This window comes from Martes martes (assembly GCF_963455335.1).
Source record: "Martes martes genome assembly, chromosome: 10".
NCBI lineage: Eukaryota > Metazoa > Chordata > Mammalia > Carnivora > Mustelidae > Martes > Martes martes.
In genome coordinates this window covers 4,652,024-4,670,353 of record NC_137898.1, presented here as the reverse complement: position 1 = coordinate 4,670,353, position 18,330 = coordinate 4,652,024, and the positions used below count along the sequence as shown (strand labels likewise).

The 18,330-nt window shown below is 60.8% G+C and overlaps 1 protein-coding gene across 1 annotated transcript in view; it reads left to right on the top strand.

The window, feature by feature from the left end:
- LRP5 (LDL receptor related protein 5) overlaps positions 1-18,330 on the top strand; it is a 98,859-nt gene that overhangs the window by 39,842 nt on the left and 40,687 nt on the right. The window contains exons 6-7 of the mRNA XM_080814892.1: positions 14,156-14,552; positions 15,904-16,075. Coding sequence (XP_080671018.1) covers positions 14,156-14,552; positions 15,904-16,075 — 569 coding nt within the window. The remainder of the gene's footprint in view (positions 1-14,155; positions 14,553-15,903; positions 16,076-18,330) is intronic.

Genomic DNA, 18,330 nt, shown 5'->3' with positions numbered 1-18,330 from the left:
GAGGTGTATACGCTTCCAAAACGCGAGTTTCAGTGTCTGAAAGTTGTTTGTCCACTGAACCGTCTTTCCCCGTTGGGCATTTCTGTTTCACTTGTGTCTCTGCTATTTCCCAGTCGTGCTGCCTTGGGAGAGCCAGCCTGGGGCCTGGCCTCCGGACCGGAGGGAGCAGAATCTGGTGTCTGTCGCTGCCGTCTGGGGGTGAGCCCCGCCGAGCCGGGGTGCTGGCTGGGGAGGTGAGGTCGGCTCTGGGAGGAGGGCAAGCGTGGCGAATGCAGGCGTGGTTGCCGTCTCTGCCCGCCTGGGGTGTCTGGAGCCGGGGTGCACATGACATATGGGGAAAGAGTGAGAGGGGTGGCACAATTTCCCCCCACCCCCTGGCAAGGTAGGTCACACAGAAGTGCCCGCCTTATTGGGGAGCTTGCCCGGGGCCGCCTTTGGTCGCCGGGGGTGGACAGTATCTGGGGCCTGGTCGCTCCGCGCCTCTCTTCCTCATCTGTGCGTTGGGGGTCACGGGCCACGCCCTCCCCGGGGAGGCGGGGGGAGGACACAGGGTATTGACGGGACTCAGAAGCACTGTGCGGGGCGCCGGGTGTGTGATCGGGGCAGAGCGTGGTAGCCCCTTCCACCGTTCACACCCTTGGGGTCCATCCGTCTGCACGTTGGGCCAGAGGGAGTAGGGCGGGTCATCCTGGGGCCTAAGTTTGCCTCCCCCACCCCGCCACCGTCTGAGGGTCCCCCCACCCCCTGGGGGAGGGCTGATTTCTTTGCCAGGCAGAGGAGCAGGGACGTTCTGACTCCCCGTTGGGGCCTCTGCTCTCCAGGCACCACTGCCTACAGTCCCTTTGGAGGACATTCTGTTCCTCCTGCAAACGTCCACGGAGGGGGGTCGTCCAGAGGGCGGAGGAGAGGAGATGTGCTGGGGTAAGAGGGCTTCCTGGAGGCGGCTGCCCAGCGGGGAGGGGGCTGGAAGGTATGGCGAAGAGCTGACACTGGCCCCTGTGGGCTGGACCTGGTGGATTAGCCCCACAGCCTGTCCCTGTGGGCAGCTGCTGGCAGGGGGCCGGTCCGCAAACTCCTGGCCAGCTTGCAGAGTCCCCTGGCACTCAGTGGCACAGGGCCACCCTCCCTGGTCTAGCGAGAGCTGTCTCGTCTCCCAGCTGAAAAGGGCACTTTCATAAGTCACTCAGTTGGAGAACGCCAGGCGTGAGGAAGAAAGCCGTCCTTGTTGGCTCGGGTGGGTGTGGGTCCAGGAGTCGGTCACACGGAGCAGCTCAGGGGACCCAGGGGCTGAGGTTGTGTCCTGCTTTTGCTCCAGGTGCCCTGTGTGTGCCCCTGGTTTTTCCAATTATGTGGGACGGGCTAAAACCAGCAGCAGTCTGCAGGGAGCAGGAAGGTCCCAGAGGACACAGAAGGGATGGGCTGGGGCTCTTGCTCTGTGTGCGAGGGTGACGGTCGGGTTCCGTGTTTCTCTAAGAGCGGTTCCCACCCCACGTGCTTCCTGCTCATTGACTGGCTGGTTCTGGGCCCTGCGTGGGGCCTCTGTGGCTTCCTTCCCCGGAGCCACTAGAAGTTGGGGTGGGAAGGGACAAACAGAGTTTCCTAGAAGTTTTGGGTTGAGTTGAGAAGAAATCCAGGAGCTTCTGAGAACATTGCAAGGGCTTGCCACCAAGGTGGCTTTCTGGAAATTCGGGATGGAAACGTGGGGGATATCTGTGCATGTTTCTTAATCCAGAGGGATCGGGGCATGAGCGAGGAATGGGTTCTCCTTCAGGGGCTTTCCTTCTGTTTGGGCGACAATCACGGTCAGAGACGGCTGCGAGTGGGGGCCTAGGTATTGGGATTTTACAGCACCTCACAACTCCGCCTGTAGACGGGTTTTAGGGTGCAGATCTCCTGCCCTCCAGGTTTTATTCCTGGCCTCAGAATGTCACATTAAAGGAAAACGTTTGATGAAGACACTGTGGGTGTTTCCTTTCCTCACCTGGCCCTCCAGGCCGCCCCGCGTGCATGGGCGTGGGTAGTTGTGCCTGTCGGCGGGTGTAAATTACACACGGAATATGGATTTTGACCACTGACATTGTGCAGGCAGTTGTGAAAGTGGCCTGGAGAGCGTAGCTGGCAACACAAGGGTAAGACAGAGGAAGCAGACACTGAGTCCCGCTGATTGCCCGAGCTGAGCGGAGCTCAGAGGTCCCAGAGCGCGGGAACCCGGTGCAGGGCCCCTCGCTGGCCGGAACTGAGCAGAACTTATGGACGCTGCCGGCAATGGGGAGGGGCTTCCTGGTGGCCATGGGGAGGATGGGATACAGAGTCGGCCCAGGAGGACCCCCCTGGGCCATGGAATGGGTGTGGTCTGGGCCTGTAGGGGTGAATACTGAGACCGTATGCCGAGGGCCAGGAGGTCCTGGTCTAGAGGAAAGACCTTTGGAAGGGAGAAATGGAGGGTCCCAACTTCCGCTCTTCTGAAAGGGGAGGTGTCAGAGGCGACATTGGCGGCATCGAACGTGGCTTTGTTCTGTAGCTGAGTCCGCTGGAGAGTTTTGGGGAAATTCAGTCTCAGGGAGACCCAGAATTTAGAGCAATTTCCAGTCAGGTGATGGCTTTGTATGTCTAGTTACTGTTTTATGATACCGGCACTCACGTCCTGGCTGTGTGATCTTGGGAAACTAACCCAGCCTCTGTGCTTCCAGTCGCTTCACTTGCAAAAAGTACCTGATTCTTGGGAGGATGGCCTGGCTTCCCAGCAAATAGGAGCCGCGCTTCAGTTTGAACTTGAACTTGGAGCCAGGCAGGCAGTCTGATTTGGCGTCAGGAGAGGAATTCTTCCCCGAATGCTTGAAATCAGAAGCAGCTGATGAGGCTGGGTGGCGGCCAGAGGAGGGTTGAGGGGGCGCAGGCGGGGTGGGGAGCCCTCCTCACACAGCCGGTGGAAAGCGAGCAGAAGAGTGAGGTGTGTGTCTTTTTTTTTTTTTTTTAAGATTTTATTTATTTATTTGACAGACAGAGATCACAAGTAGGCAGAGAGGCAGAGGGAGAGGAAGGGAAGCAGGCTCCCCGCTGAGCAGAGAGCCCGATGCAGGGCTCGATCCCAGGACCCTGGGACCATGACCTGAGCCAAAGGCAGAGGCTTTAACCCACTGAGCCACCCAGGCGCCCCAATGAGGTGTGTGTCTGGAGTGCACTGGGCACGTGGCTCCTTTCCAGGGGTGAAGGCCAGCATCGGGCCGGGCGGGACTGGGGTCTGAGGCAGGGGTCTGGATGTGTCCGAATCACTCGGAGCCTGACGTCACATCCAGGTTGCCCAGCCCCAGCAAGTCAGAGCGTCCAGGACAAGGGGTGGGTGTGGGAAGCAGAGGGCTGAGTCTGCCCTTGACACCTGCCCAAGGCAGGCTGATGTGTTGCAGTTTGGGGGAACCCTCCGCACGGCGGGTGGCATCTCAGGACCTGAAGCCGTGGCCTCAGGCATGACTTGTGGGTTCCTGGGGCTTTCACTCTGGGCGTCTGACCATTCATGCTGTGGAGTTAAATCGGAAGAAACGTTCGTGATACGCACGGGCGCTATTTTTCCCTGCTTTTGAGCAGATGAAAGCCTGCCCTGTGCAGGGTGTTGGTGCCTTCCCCCGAGGAAGGGGCTGAGGTGGTTGATGCTCAGACCCCAGTGAACAGGGGATGTGACAGCCCAGGGCCCGCACACGGCCCGGTAGAAGCAGAGGTTTGCACCGGCGCCGAGTGTGGCCTTCTCACCTGTCAGGTGCACGAGCAGGAAGACTTCCTGCCCCGCGGCTGGGGGGTCAGAGGAGAGGCTGCTTTCCAGTGCCTGGGTGGGGGCCACACAGACAGGACGGCAGATCTGGACTCCCTTGCTTTGTATCAGCAGTGTCTTGTGTCCTCTGGCCCTGTGGGCGGGAGACAGCCACTCCCCACAGGGTGCCGTGTCTCATGGTCCCCCAGACCCTCATGATGTGGCCCACTGGGGGTCCTGTAGGCTCTGAGACTGGGAAGGATGGCAGAGCAAGTGGCCCCCTCCCGGGCCCCGGCTCTGGGGGTCGGTGGAGGGGGACTTGGTGAGACCCTGGGAGCCTGAGTGACTCTTGTCCCCAGAGCCAGTGGGGGAGGGTGCCCGGGCCAGGCTGCGATCCCACGCACCATGCGACCTCCAGCGCCGGCCCCCCCCAGCCCTCCCCAGCAGCCTGGCCAATGGAGGCGCCCAGCTGGCTTTGGTTTTCCCCATGTTTTTCCAATTATGTGGGACGGGCTAAAAACAGCAGTAGCGGGGCCTTATTTGGGAGTTCCCACCGTCACCCGAGCAAGCCCGCGGCTCCCCTCCTCGCTCCAGCAGCGGCTCCTTGTGGAACGAGCCCCTGTTGTGACTTTCGTTCCTGCGCATTCCTCCCCGCCAGGGGCTTCTGGGCGCTGTGTGCCCTGCTCGGGGCTGAATGACCTGGGCAGGTGACTTGCTGGGGCTGTGTCCAGGGCACGTGGCTTCCCTGCCCCGGGGGGAGGGGACGGGGCAGGCTGCCACCCCATTTTGTGCCCTCCACCGTGGCCTTCCCCACAGAGGCCGTGGCTGCGTGTTGGGGCAGGTGGGAGGCTCGGGCTTCGTGATTTACGGGTCCGCCTGCCGCACCTCGCCAAGAAGTAGTTTTAACAGATGTTCGCGGGGACAGGAAACAAAAGGACGAGGGGATGTGGGGGCCGAGGTGGGGGGTAGGGGGTGGGGGAACAGAGGCGTCACTGTCGGGTCTGACGGGCAGACTGACAACTGGGCCGATGTCTCAAAGCCCCTCACGTCCATCCGTCTCTCTGGGTGGATTAGCCGAGGCTCGGGGCCGAGGAATAAGGGGCGCGTTTGTTCCCAGTCTGGCTGTCTTGTCACTTATCAGAGAAGTAGGTCAAAGGGAAAAGAAAGGAGGCCCTTGTGGCCGAGGCCGCCGCCGCCCGGGCCGTGATTGGCGTTGACTCTGCAAACAGAAGGCAGCTGCTGTTCTCAGCCACGGACCGTGAGTTTTTAATAGCAAGGAAATCAGATTGCACAGTCCCAGGAAATGGTGTCACAAGTCCAGGCACTAACTTTTTTTTTTTCGTTTTCTTCGGGAAATGGAGGTGTAACTTGCAGACAGTAAAATGCAGTCTAAGTGTCTGCTGTGATTCGCTTTGACAGTCACGCACGTCTGCCTCGCTCCCACCCCCGTCCGGATGCAGAACACTTCCAGCTCCCGGAACATTCCCGGGGGCCCGCTGCAGCCCCCCTCCCCACCCCGCCGGGGCAGCCCCGGCCTGACTTCCGTCACCATGGATTAGCTTGGCTGTTCGGCAGCACCCCAGAAACGGAACCACACGTTCCGTGTGCTCCTTTGTGTCTGAGCCCGAAGACTAAATTCTAAATCTAATAAAAGAGGAGAGGGGAGCACCGCCCTATTCTTAGAAAGAGAAAACTGTCATCCCAGGGCCCGGCGAGGCTGGGCGGCGCCTCCCGGGTGCCCTGCGTTCCCCCCATGGAGAGTGACGCCGCAGTCACTCCCCGCGCTGGCCCCAGGCCCCCCCCGCAGCCTGTGCAGTGTCCCCCTTGCTGGCCCAGTCGGGTCCAGCTCCAGCCCGGCCCCAGAGCTCAGGCAGCTTCTGTCGTCTGCGGAGTCAGGTTCTGGGTTCGAGGTCCAGGCCCTTGGTGAAGCCCATTGGCTGCGGGAGAAAGGCCTCACCTGGCCCAGCCCTGCCCGCCACGTGCCCCTCCTGCCCGCTCTGGCTTTGGGGACGGCTGCAGGTCCTCTGTCTTGGTTCCACGGACCGTGGCCTGGCGCGTGTACCCTCTCCAGTTTGCAGAGCCCTGGAGGCAGTGAGCTGGTGGCTCGCGTGTGCTGGGCCGACGCCCGGGCCTCTGGCGTGTCCTCAGACGCCCGCCGCGCCTCCAGGAGATGCGTTTTGATGCGCTCCCTTGTCCCCGCACAGGAGGGATCCTGGCTTCCCGCAGGACCAGTGTCAGGCCCGGGAAGAATGCTGGGAGAGTCGACGAGGTTCCTTCCAGAGCACCTGCTGTGGCAAGCGCTGAGGTTTTCTGGTTCTCCTGGGGCGGCCGGGCCTGACTCGGCTGACTGCACCCTTGTCCCCTTCCCGCCACTCCTGGTTAAGTGGGAATCAGGGGATCTGATTGGCTGTGACCTGGTAACATGCAGGGTGTTCCCGTCTCACTGACCTGGGAGTGTCAAACAGGCTCATGTCTCCTAATGAACCTTATACACCCTGAGGTGCTGGGGCGCCAGGCTGGCTGGCTCTGTCCGCTAAGCATCCGACTCTTCACCTCTCACCTCAGGTCCTGATCTCAGGGTTGTGAGTTCAAGCCCCACGTCGGGCCCTATACTAGGCGTGGAGCCGACCTTAAAACAACCAAACCAAACAGAAAACCCTGTATGGTGCAGTGCCCTTGAGTTAGGGTAAACCACGCGCACCCTGGTACCCCCCTTCACCCCCAGCCTCCTCCGTGGTTCTGGCCTCGCCGCCGGGGTACGGTGCCCAGTAGCACCGGGGTCTCACGGGAGCTGGTCCGAGGGGCTGGGGCCGGCCTGCTTTGGAGGTTTGGGCAGCCAGAGCTTACGCAAGGCCCCAGAGAAAGGGATGGAGGCAGGATTTGGACCAAGCAGCCTGGCCCGGGGGAGCTTTCCTGGGCTGTGCAGAGAGGGGCGGGGCTGCCACCACCTCCAGGAGCTGCAGGACAGGATGTCATCGGAGGAAGGACTACGGGACACCTGCAGCGTGCCTGGGCTCGGGAAGGCACTCTGAGTGCTTTTTTTTTTCTTTTTTTGTAAGATTTTATTTATTTGAGAGAGTGAGGGAGAGCGTGAGCAAGGGGAAACGGGAGAGCGCCCGACGCGGGCCTCGACCCCAGGGCTCTGGGGCCACAACCTGAGCCGAGGGCAGACACTTAACCCGCTGAGCCAGCCGGCCCGCTCTGTGGGGTTGTTTTGAAAGACTTGAGCCACGTGCCCAGAGAGGTGGGACCTCCCTGTGGGTCCCCTACTGTTTCTTGTCATCCAGCCCTACGTTCCCCTGTTTCAGGCTACCAGTCGCCCAACTTTAATTGGTCCAATCAGCTGTCCTTTGTTCAAGGCCCTCTGGGCGGGGTCGTGAGCCTTCAGGGTGCATCTCTGTACCTGTAGCTCAAAGAGAATGTGGCCTGAGGCAGGTCCCTGGGGCGTGCTCAGTGCCACTGGGAGGGGGACCTGTGCTGGGGCTGCGGCCTTGGGCTCAGAGGCTCACTGACTGTCACAGGACCTCCCAGCCTCCCTGGGGAGCCTTAGCCACTCCTGATTCTTACCTGTGAGGAGACAGAGGTCAAGTTGCTCACCCCAGGTGGCTCAGTGAGGAAATACGGCTGGGGGCTGCAGTTGGCTATGACCTTCCGGCTGGGTGGTGAGCAGTCCCTGAGGGGCAGGGGTAGGGCAGGTGGCAGAGGACCATGGCTGACCCCTGGCTGTGGGAGAACAAGGGAGTCGCGAGGCTGGCACTGACCTTGCTGCCTCGGCTGCCTTAGGCCTCAAGGCAGAGGAGTGACTCCCCCATTTTATTGCTGTGCCGATGGAGGCCTGGACTCCGGGCCGAGGCGATAGCCTCCCACGGGCTCATGGGAGGCCCGGGGTGGGTCGCGCAGACAGACAGCTGCTCGGGCCTCTGGTTTCCAGTGGAGCCAGTGCCTGGCCCAGCCACTTCCCCTGTGGTCACTCGGCACGGCCTTCTGGGCCAGGGCGCCGGGCTGTGGTCTCAGCGCCTGTCCAACAGCTTACCCCAGGGGGCCATGGGGAAATTTAATCAATTGCTGAAAAACAAAAATAAGTTGGCTGCCGACCAGCTGTGAAGCTGTTTATGGCCTCAGAGACGGTAGCGTGGAGGGCGGGCTGCGCTGGGACCTGGCTCTGCCCGTGCGAAGTCCGGGGTCGGGGGGTAGGGAGGGGGGTTGGGGCCGAAGGGGGGCGGGAGGCTCCGCATCCAGAGTCCAGCACGAGGAAAAGAAGGCGGCAGAAGGACCGACTGGGGTGGCGTGAGCCTCTGGGTGGGGGCCCATCCCCTCTTGGAGATGCAGTTGGTTCAGTGGGGACAGTTGTCATGTCCGCTCTGCCCGCCGAAAAGGCCAGGCCCCGATGCTGGGTGCCGGGGTGGGGGGAACGTGGGGCGCGGGGCCGCCGCCTCTCTCCTCTGTTGATTTGGTCAGTCCACATCCTGGAACGTGTGGTTTTGCTCATCGTGAAAAATCCTTTCCCGTGTTGGGGAGCAGAGGGGATGAACCGTAAGACTTTCCAGGTTTCCCCGCTGGAGCATGTGGCCGGGGCTCTCCTCCTCCTGGGCTACGGGGGAGGGACTGCGGCTCCTTCTGCCCACCCCCCCCACCCCACCCCCGTTCTTCCCTCCCACTTGGCTCAGGCCAAATAGGTCAGCCCTGCGTGGCCACTCTATTCCCGCTTGTCGCCTGGTCAGACAGCCTCGTTGTCCCCCAGAGCCCAGCCCCTCCCCCCATCGCCGGAACCACGAGGCCTCTCCGAATCAGCCCGGGCACCGTGTTTTAAAGTCTTGATGTTTTCCGGTTGAAAAGTAACATTTGTGACCACCCTCGAAAGGACGACATCCCACAAAATAACAGAAATTAAAAGCCACCCGCGATGTGGCCACCCAGAGGTGACGCTCTCCTGTCCCCTCTGCTCGCGTTCAGATTCTGGGTTGGCACGAGTCCTTCATCGCGTGGGGGCCCCGCCGCGCCCGACCTCCTCCACTGCCTGCCGGGCGTTTCCTCCCCCAGCCCTGCCCCGGAGCCCGGTGCTCTCGCGGGCCCTTTTCGCTGTTCTCGAGTTGTGGGATATGGATGGTGCCGCAGGCCCTTTTCTTCGGGTTTGGATTTTGCTGTGATCGCAAGGCCTCGGTGACCCTCCCCAGCCAGGAATCCGCCTGTGTGTCCAGCAGCTGCTTCGGGCTGGGCTTGCAGAGGGGAAACTGGCGGGTCACGGGGTCCCCGAGCCACACTGCCGTCCAGGAAGCGCGGGCCCGGCACAGTCCTCCGGGAGGCGGGGGCCCTGCTGCAGCCGCGCTGAGCGGCCGGACTTTTCCCCTCTGGAATCTTCTTCAGGTCACCCGTCTCTCCTGGTTGTTGCCGAGGTCTGGGTGGCTTTTTTCTTGACTTGGACGCCTTTCAGTGAATTTGAATGAGGCATAGACTTTGGCTTGTATGGCTGTTATAGGTTTCGGGAAAATCAAGCAGGGGATCCCGAGAGTTCCTGTGACCCCACTCGCCCTCCTGACACGCTTCTGCTGCGATTAGGACGGGCTGTCGCCTGTTGTGAAAGGCACACGTGAGGGCCGGGGACCCACAGCCTTGCTCGGCCGGAGGGCCACATGGCTCACCACCTGCTTTTCTGCAACTGTTTTTGCAGGGTTGAAAAGGGATTCACAAGAAGAATGTTTTGTGACGTGGGAAAAAGATAGGGAATACGAATTTTGGTGTCCCTACGTGAAGCCTGGGACCCACAGAGGCGGGTCCCTTATAGCACACGTGTGCAGACCCCGCCGGAGACCAGAAGGAAGACCGGGAATGGGCCAAAGATAGCCACTGGGGACATTTGCGTGTGTTTCCTGCCAGGCTTTTGTTCGGGGAGGCTCTTGTTTGTCTTGTGGCTGGGCCCCTGCTGCACGGAGAGCGTGCTGTTTGCACGAGGCTGCCCCGTAGACGGCGACGGGCTCAGCGCTGTCCCAGCGTCCAGTGTGCACGGTGCACTTGGGCCAGCCCCATTCCCATCCATCCCGGCTGCAGCAGTGACCCTGTGCGCTCTGGAGGTCCCCCTGGCCCTTGGCCCTGGCTGTCCTTCCACAGAACCTTTCCTCTCACCTCTGCTCCCCACCGCTTGTGGGGTGTGTCGTGTCCCCCAAAAAGACGTGTCGAGGCCCCAGAACCTGTGAATGGGCCCTAACTCGGAAACAGGGTCTCTGCAGGTGTAACCGAGTTAAGATAAGGTCCTCCTGGAGTCGGGTGGGCCCTGAGTCCGATGACTAGTGACCGTTATAAGAAGGAAATGGAGACGCAGAGACGCAGGAGAGGAGGCTGTATGAAGACAGGCAGAGGCTAGAATGGTGAAACCACAGGCCAAGACCCGTCTAGGGCTTGCTGGTAACCACCAGAAGCGGAAAGAGCCAGGGACGTCTCCAGAGCCTTCGGGAGAGTGTCGGCCTGCCAGCCCCCGGGGCGTTTACTTCTGGCCTCCAGAACCGTGGAGTCCGTTTCCGCCCTTACGAGGCCCCCCACCCCCTGTTTGCGCTGATGTGTTAAGGCACTTTCTCCGGCATCTCGCCTGCTCTGTGTAACCCACGGGACGGTGCCCTGCGACGGAAGCCAGCTTGGTCCGGAGGGACGTTGGCAGGCAGGGGTGGTGTTGAACTTGCCATGCCTGTGACATTGGGCCATCCCTCAGGTCCGCTTTTGTGTTGTGAGAACGCCCGCTGCCAGGAAGGCTGTGCCCTGGCCTGGCCTGTGGTCCGTGCCCCGCGCTTGGCCCCAGGACAGGGGCGCTGCCCTTCTTTCCTGCGCTGGTGCGTGCAGGGAGGAAGGGGAGAGGTCAGGAGTCCGCCCGAAGGAGGCTCCAGGGACGGCTGCCCAGCCGGCGAGGGGAAGGTTTCACTTTCCTTGGCAGCCTGTGGGGCAGGCTATTTGTTTGAACAACCCCAAAGAAAGCCATTTGGCCCAACTGTTAGTTTCTAACCAATTTACTTCCCTGGTGTTTAAACAAACCCCTACCCAGAATCCGTGTCTGGTCCCAGGGAAGAGGGTGGCCTCCCCTCCTCCTGGCCCGGCCCAGTGCCCAACACCCGCCCGGGGGGCCCGAGGCCAGGGCTGCCACTCAGACCTGGCTGCAGACAGCCCTGGAGGTCCTCTGGGAGCGGGAGCCTCAGCCAGTGGCCCACGGAGCCCAGGCGGGGGTTCTCTCTCTGCGGCTGCCCCCCCCTCCCCCCCCGCCGCCGGCCTGGTCCTGGGCAGAGAGCTCTGGCCCTCTGTGCTTCACGCAGTAGGCTGGGCTGGGGCTTTCACCCGCCGGGTCCTCGTCTTCCAAGCCAAGCTCAAATAAAAACTTCAAAGGCTCTGCAGCCTAAGGGGTGTCAGACAACCCCCCCCCCCCGGAGTCAATTATCACCTACAGATTTATCCTGGCATTTAATTACTGCCTTAGTCACAGAGACTTAGAGACGCTGATAATGGGGTTCCCTGGCCGTGGGTTGTGCTGGAGGCTTTGTATTGACCTGGTTAATGGAAGGCTGGGGCCCCCGATGGCTCTGTGCCCCTCGGGGACACTCCGCCGGAGTCTAGTACACAGTCACAGCTGCACGAATCTGAGGTTCTTGGAGCCGGGGGCCAGGATTCCCCGTCTCAGCTGGGCCCTTTACAGGCCCACCTGTAACCGCACCTCTCCTTCCTAGCCCCCGTTCACGGACGCTCTTCCTCCCCGAAGGGCTCTGCCCTGTGTGTGTGACCCCAGGAACCCCGGCGGGGCCGGGGGGATCCTGGGCCTGTCCACCCCCGCCCCCAGCTCCTGGTCTAAAGTAGCGGCCGCAGAGGGACCTGGTCGGGGGGCCGAGCCAGCCGCCCGGCGGCGCAGCAGCACCGGGCTTCCTGCGTGCCGTCTGGCGAGAGCCGAGTGTGCGCGGGACCTTTTTTTCCCCACTTCCTCCTGCGGGCCCTTGTGCGGGGAGCTTAACCTCTCTGTGCCTTGAGTTCCTCATCAGTAAAATGGGGCATAGTCGTACCTCTGGGATGGTTTGAGGCTCACACTATTTTAGGTGATTGTGTCTGGAGGACCCCCGGAACGGGGATGGGGAAACAGGTGCTGGAGGTGTTTTGGGGCACCGGGTGTTTGGGGCACCCGGGTGGCTCAGTCAGTCAGGCGTCCGACTCTTGATTTTGGCTCAGGTCATGATCTCAGGGTCGTGAGATTGAGCCCCGTGTCAGGCTCCGTGCTCGGCAAGCAGTCTGCTTGGAATTCCCTCTCCCTCTTCCTCTGCCCCTCCCTCCCGCTCGTGTTCTTTCTCTCTCAAATTAAAAAAAAAAAAAAAAAAAAAAAACCAACTTAAAAAAAAAATGTGTTTTGGGACAGAGCATTGGTTCCCCTCAGGGACCAGTGTTTTCTCTGGGGAGGAAGTACTGCTTGAGGTAAAGCGGGGTTTGACACACACCCTTCCGCCTTGCACGGTGAGCTGCCCCGGCCTCCACTCAGGAGCCCGACAGCCTCTTCAGATGGGTCTGTAGACACCCCCTCTTGGGACGGGGCTCTTCCCAGGCGTGCCCTGGAGGGGCATCCCCCGTCCCTCCATCATGGGAGATGAAGCCAGAGCCTTTCCCGGAGTTTGGTTTTATGGTTCCCTTGATGTCAGAGTCAGATAGAAACTCACACACCAGCAGGTTGCGCTGATTCTTCACTGTAAATGGGGAGACCAGAGCCCGGAGAAGGTTAGACACCTGTCCAGAGTCATACAGAGACCTCTGCCCTGCGTTCTCCCTGTTCGTCTACGGATGTCAGCACCTGCCCTGGGTGCGGCCCCGGGGTCTGCAGAGAGCCGAGGGGGCATGTGCACGAACGAATCCCAGTGAAACATGCAGTGTGTGTGTGTGAGTGAGTGTGTGTGTGTGTGGCCAGCCCATCCATTGGGGTAAGGGTGGTAGGAAAGCTTCCTGGAGGAGGAGGGGGAGGTGTGGGACCTGGGCCTTGAAGGACAGGTCAGATGTCAACAGAACATTTTGGGAATAAAGCCCCGAGGAAGACAATTTGTTAAAATTCAGAGTTCCCCTCCCCTCCTTCCAATGCACACCGTATCAGCGCCAGATCTGGATTTGGGTCTCGGAGTTTCCAAAGCAGTCAGGCACTTGGGGTGCCTTCTGGGCACCGCCTGCCTCAGTTTCCCAGCCCTGGGCTCAGGAAACGAGTGCTGTCATGTGTCGCCCTCTAGTGGAGGAATTGGGTGATGAGCTGTGCACCTTGGAGCAGGACTGTGAGGATCCCCGTCCCACCCTTACTTGAAATGCAGGTCAGGGGATCCCAGGTGGACTCTGCAAGGCACCGGGCGCCGGAGAGAGTCTGCTGTCTGAGGGCTACGGCTTGCCCAGGCAGCCGCCTGCAGAGCTGGGCCTGGGGGCCTGAGGTTGACAGATGTGCCCGGCTGGTTCTGTCCCTGTCCCCATCCTGCGTTGCTGCGTAACTTGAGGCGGGTCCTTCCCCCATTCTGGGCCTTTTATCAGACCGGGCAAGTAGTCCCAAAGTTCTAGAAGGGGTCTCTGGGCCTAAACTTGGTTCTGCGAGTCCTGGAGACCAGAAGGGGCCAGAATGAACGAGGGGACAAGGACCCAGCTCTGGGGGAGGGCACACAGCCTCCAGGGACATCCCGGTCAGGGTTGGGGAGTGCCGTGAGGCTCCCTGTGCTGTTTGCCCTGGAAGTTCCGACAAATCCCAGCAGGGAGGGTCCAGGGTGGAGTCGAAATGTTAACCCTGCTGGGGTGGCAGAGGGAGCCCGGGGCACCTGCCGCCCGGTGCTCGCCCCCGGCAGTGAGAGAGTCACGTGGGAAGGAATCGGACCGTGCAGGAACCTGTGCCATTAGGTGGCTTGAAGCTGCCTTGGAGGGGTGAGCAGGGCGGGGCGGGGGGGCCTCATGAGGAAGTGGCATCTGAGCTGAGCCATGAAGCGGGAGCACGGGGAAGGTGCGGCCCAGTGGGGGCTTTGAGAAGTGTGGCTGCCAGTGGTGGTCTGGGGCCCGGTGCTTCCGTGGGATCTGCGTCTGGAACTGGTTTGTGGCTGGGAGAGGAGCTTGCAGGGACGAAGGGACACTGAGTGGGAAGCAGCTCTTCCGTGGTGGTGGAGGTCAGGTGGCTTTGTGGCTTTTGGCTGGTTGCTTGACCTCTCTGTGCCTACATGGTCTCCTCGATACTATGATGATACAAACAGTGCCGGTCTCCTAGAGCCCTCATGGGGATGAGCTAGTGACCACGGAGGAGTGTCACGGCGAGTGTTACCTACGGCCACCGGTGGCTGTGCAGAAGCTCTGACCCCGGGGGCTGGCTGAGCCCCTCCCTGCCATGCCCAGCGCAGGCCTGGTCTGCTGTCCTGCTGCCGGCCTCTGACCCCACCGCATGTGCTCCCGCAGGGGCCGAGGAGGTGCTGCTGCTGGCCCGGCGGACGGACCTGCGGAGGATCTCGCTGGACACGCCGGACTTCACTGACATCGTGCTGCAGGTTGATGACATCCGACATGCCATTGCCATCGACTACGACCCGCTGGAGGGCTATGTCTACTGGACAGACGATGAGGTGCGGGCCATCCGCAGGGCATACCTGGACGGGTCAGGGGCACAGACGCTAGTCAACACCGAGATCAACGACCCCGATGGCATCGCAGTCGACTGGGTGGCCCGCAACCTCTACTGGACAGACACGGGCACCGACCGCATCGAGGTGACACGTCTCAATGGCACCTCCCGCAAGATCCTGGTGTCCGAGGACCTGGACGAGCCCCGGGCCATTGTGCTGCACCCTGTGATGGGGTAAGTGGACCTCCTACCTGGTTGGGGGGCTGGGAGCCAGGCCACCAGAAGTGAGAGATACTAGCGGTTCTGGAACTTTCGCCAGCATCAGAGAAGAGAAGGCTTGTTAAGATTCAGGTGGCTGGACCCCTTCCCAGAGTCCTGATTCAGGAGGTCTGGGGCGGGGCCTGGGAACCTGAATTTCTCACAAGCTCCCCCCGGTGATGCTGCTGCTGGTCCAGGGCCCAGACTTTGCGATGCTATGACGTCATGTACGTGTGTACAGGGCCTGGAGAGCTGGGGGGAGTCATTGCTTTCCATGGGCCTCACCCTTCTCACCCGTGAAATGGAATGGTTCACCAGGGTGGTTTCTAGGCTGATGACAGGATGTACTTAACGACATATAGGCTAGGTCTTTTCTGAGCATTGCACACGGTGAATCTTTACCTCCTCCTCTCTCCCCCGGAGGTGGGTACAGTTGTATAGTAGAGGAAGCTGAAGCCCAGAGAGGTTAAGGGACTCACCTAAGGTCACACAGCAGGATGCTGGGATCGGACCAGGCAGTGTGACTCCAACTTTCCATTTTGGGATTCTGTGAAAACGGCTTGTCCGTCGACGTAGGAGCCTTTCTGAGAACTTCTGCAGCTCAGAGCAGGGTAGCAGCTCCCTTCCTGGGGGCTCATGACCAACAGCGGGAAAGTGGCGGGAGGGAGGAGGAGGAGTTGGAGCTCTTGGCGGTGGAGCCGGGGCTGCAGGGGGAGCCTCTGGCCCTCTGTGCGGGATACCGCGTGGTATCCTGGAGACAGCCTGGAGGAGGAGCTGGAAGGACAGAAGGGAGACCTGGGAGCTGTGCCTGTGGGGACTAGCAGAGCCACAGCGGCTGTCACCGTGGTCCCTGGCAGGGGCTGTCAAGTGCTGCTCAGAGGCTCAGAACACGCGGTGACCCGCTCAAGGTGCCTGTTGGCAGAGCTGGGCCTCGTGGCCCGTCTGCCCGTGGAGCCTGCGCTTTGTGCACAGGACCCCTTCGGCTCTTTGAGGAAGCTTCCGCTCCACGTGGGCCCCCTGCCCAGTGCTCGGCCCCTCCGGCCCATGGGTCTCCCAGTACATCTGCCGTCCACCCACCTGCAGGACAGGAGAGGGGTCCCATCTGCCCCCTTCGAGTCCCAGGACGCCGGATTGTGAAGCCCATGCTGTGGGCACCCCCGTTTCCTGTGGATCCCCTGGTCCCGTGGGGGGGGGGGCTTGGCGCTCACGTGGGCAGGGAGCCAGCACTGTGTGAGCGCCCTTCAGGATGGGGAGGGCGTGGTCCTCAGCCCTGGGCCTGCGGTGTGGACGGGATGGACAGCGTCAAGGACATGTGCTTCCTCTCCAGCCTCATGTATTGGACAGACTGGGGGGAGAACCCCAAAATCGAACGCGCCAACCTGGATGGGCAGGAGCGGCACGTCCTGGTGAACACGTCCCTTGGGTGGCCCAACGGCTTGGCCCTGGACCTGCAGGAGGGAAAGCTGTACTGGGGAGACGCCAAGACGGACAAAATCGAGGTGAGTCCTCCCTGCTGGTGGGCGCTGGTTCCCGAAGCTGTTTGATGAAGGTTGTGCTGTCTGGCACAGCCCAGCAGGCCTGGAGGCTCTGGAGACTGTGACGTGTACCAGGCGGGCAGTGGACGGATGCCTGTGCTCTGCTGGGGATTTTTTAAGATTTTATTTTTTTAGAGAGAGAGAGAGCGTGTGCACTTCTGTGTGTGTGTGTGTGTGTGTGTGTGTTCGAGCCAGGGGGAGGGCAGAGAGAGAGAGAGAGAATCCCAACAGGCCCCACACTGAGCGCAGAGCAGGACGCGGGGCTCCGTCTCATGACCCTGAGATCGTGACCTGAGCCAAAATCAGGAGTCGGATGCTTGACCGACTGAGCCTCTGTGCTCTGCTGTTTGGCCAAATAGGATCCTTGAAAAAATAATCTATTGTGATACTTTTCGACGTGCAAGAGGCCCGTAAGGAGCCGTGTGGCCGAGTGAATGCCGTCGCAGGGCACTGCGCTCGTGTGAGAGGTTTTCGGGGGGAACTGGGTGAAGGACACATGGGAGCTCCTCTAGTGACTTCTTGTGTGTCTTCAACTATTTCAAAAACAAAATCTCTGTTTTCAAATTTATTTCTTTATTTGAGAGAGCACGCCTGCTCGCCAGCTAGCAGGGGTGGGGGAAGGGGCCGAGGGAAGGGGAGAGTGAGAATCCCAAGCAGACTCCCTGCTGAGCACGGAGGCGGACGTGGGGCTCGATCTCATGACCCTGAGATCATGACCTGAGCCAAAATCAAGAGTGTCAGTTGCTTAACTGACAGATCCACCCAGGTGTCCCTTGAAACACAAAATCTTGGTGAAAACTCACACGCACGTGCCCACCACGCAGCGTAGGACCGAGAATCTTACGTGGTTGCAGCCAGAGGTGACCACCATTCTGAATCTGGTGACGCGTTCCCAAGGCGTTTTCTCTTGCCAGGTGGACGTCTCCCGGAACGGTGTGTCATCCTGTTCTGTGTGATTCCGTGTGATTAATTTAAGCAATGTCCAGATGTGTTCTTTGGCAACTTGCTCTTTGCTCGTGGGTGTACTTTTTGGAGGTGCTCTCGATACAGTCGTTCAGTTTGTCCTCATAGCAGGAAAGTCCCCGACGTATGTGCCCGTCCTCAGTGTGGACGCCTCCCCTCCGTGCTGGGCACATCACTGCTTATGGACAACCCCACCTGGGGGTAAACTTCTCTCCTCTCTCAGCTTCAGGGGGAGCCCCCCACCAGGCAGCTTGCCGGGGGAGGGCGGGAGCAAGGAGACCGACGTGCGTCTGGGTCGCAGGGTTTCATGCCACACTCCTGGAAGGGGACTCTGAGCTGGGTTGGTGCCTCTTCCGCCCAAGTCGCTGTCCGAGTGGCCAGTTCCTGCCGGGCTCCCTACAGACAACCCTGTTGCTAAAGGGAGTTTCTCTTGAGCCTCTGAGTCTGAAGGCATGACCCTTGTTTCCCTTGGGGTCAGCCAAGAAGGCTCCGCCCTGTGGACCCCACCCACACCCGGAGCAGCTGGGGGGCTGGGGACATGTATGTCGGCTGATGCTGCCGGACATGTAACAGGCGTGGCTCCGTGTACTCCCACGGTGGGGTGCTGGGGCCGTTTACTGTGCGAACACACACATGACCCACGATGACCATCTTCACCATTTTAAAGTGTGCCCATTCAGCGGCCTCGCCCACGTTCACAGAGCTGACCCACAGCAGCCACCACCGCTGCCCCAGTCCAGAATATTTTCGTCACCCGAGACCCCGTGCCCATTAAGCAGCCAGTCCTGTTCTCCCCTCCCCCCACCAGCCCCCAGCACCCACGGATCTCCCGTGGTCCCTGTGGAGTGGGCTGTCCCGGATGTTTCATGTGAGTGTGGTCCTTCGGCACGTAGCCTTCCACACCTGGCTTCTTCACGCAGCGTGTTGTTTTTGGAATTTATCTACATGGTGGCCCCTATCCTCATTTCGTTTTTATGGCCCAGTGACACCGGTCGCACGGACGGACCGCACACTGTCCACCCGTCTGTTGATGGGCATTTGCACTGTTTCCCCCTTTTGGCTGCCATGAGCGAGGCTGTCAAGGGTACCGTGTGCAAGTTCTGTCACGTGCCGCCTGTTAGTTCTCCGGGGTGTACGCGGAGGAGCGGAACTGCTGGACCACGTGGGGGTTTTACACGTGGTTCACGGACGCGCCGTCAGAGTGCTCCATGGTGTGCCCCGCTCCACGCTCTCTGTCCCTGGCAGCGCGCATGTCC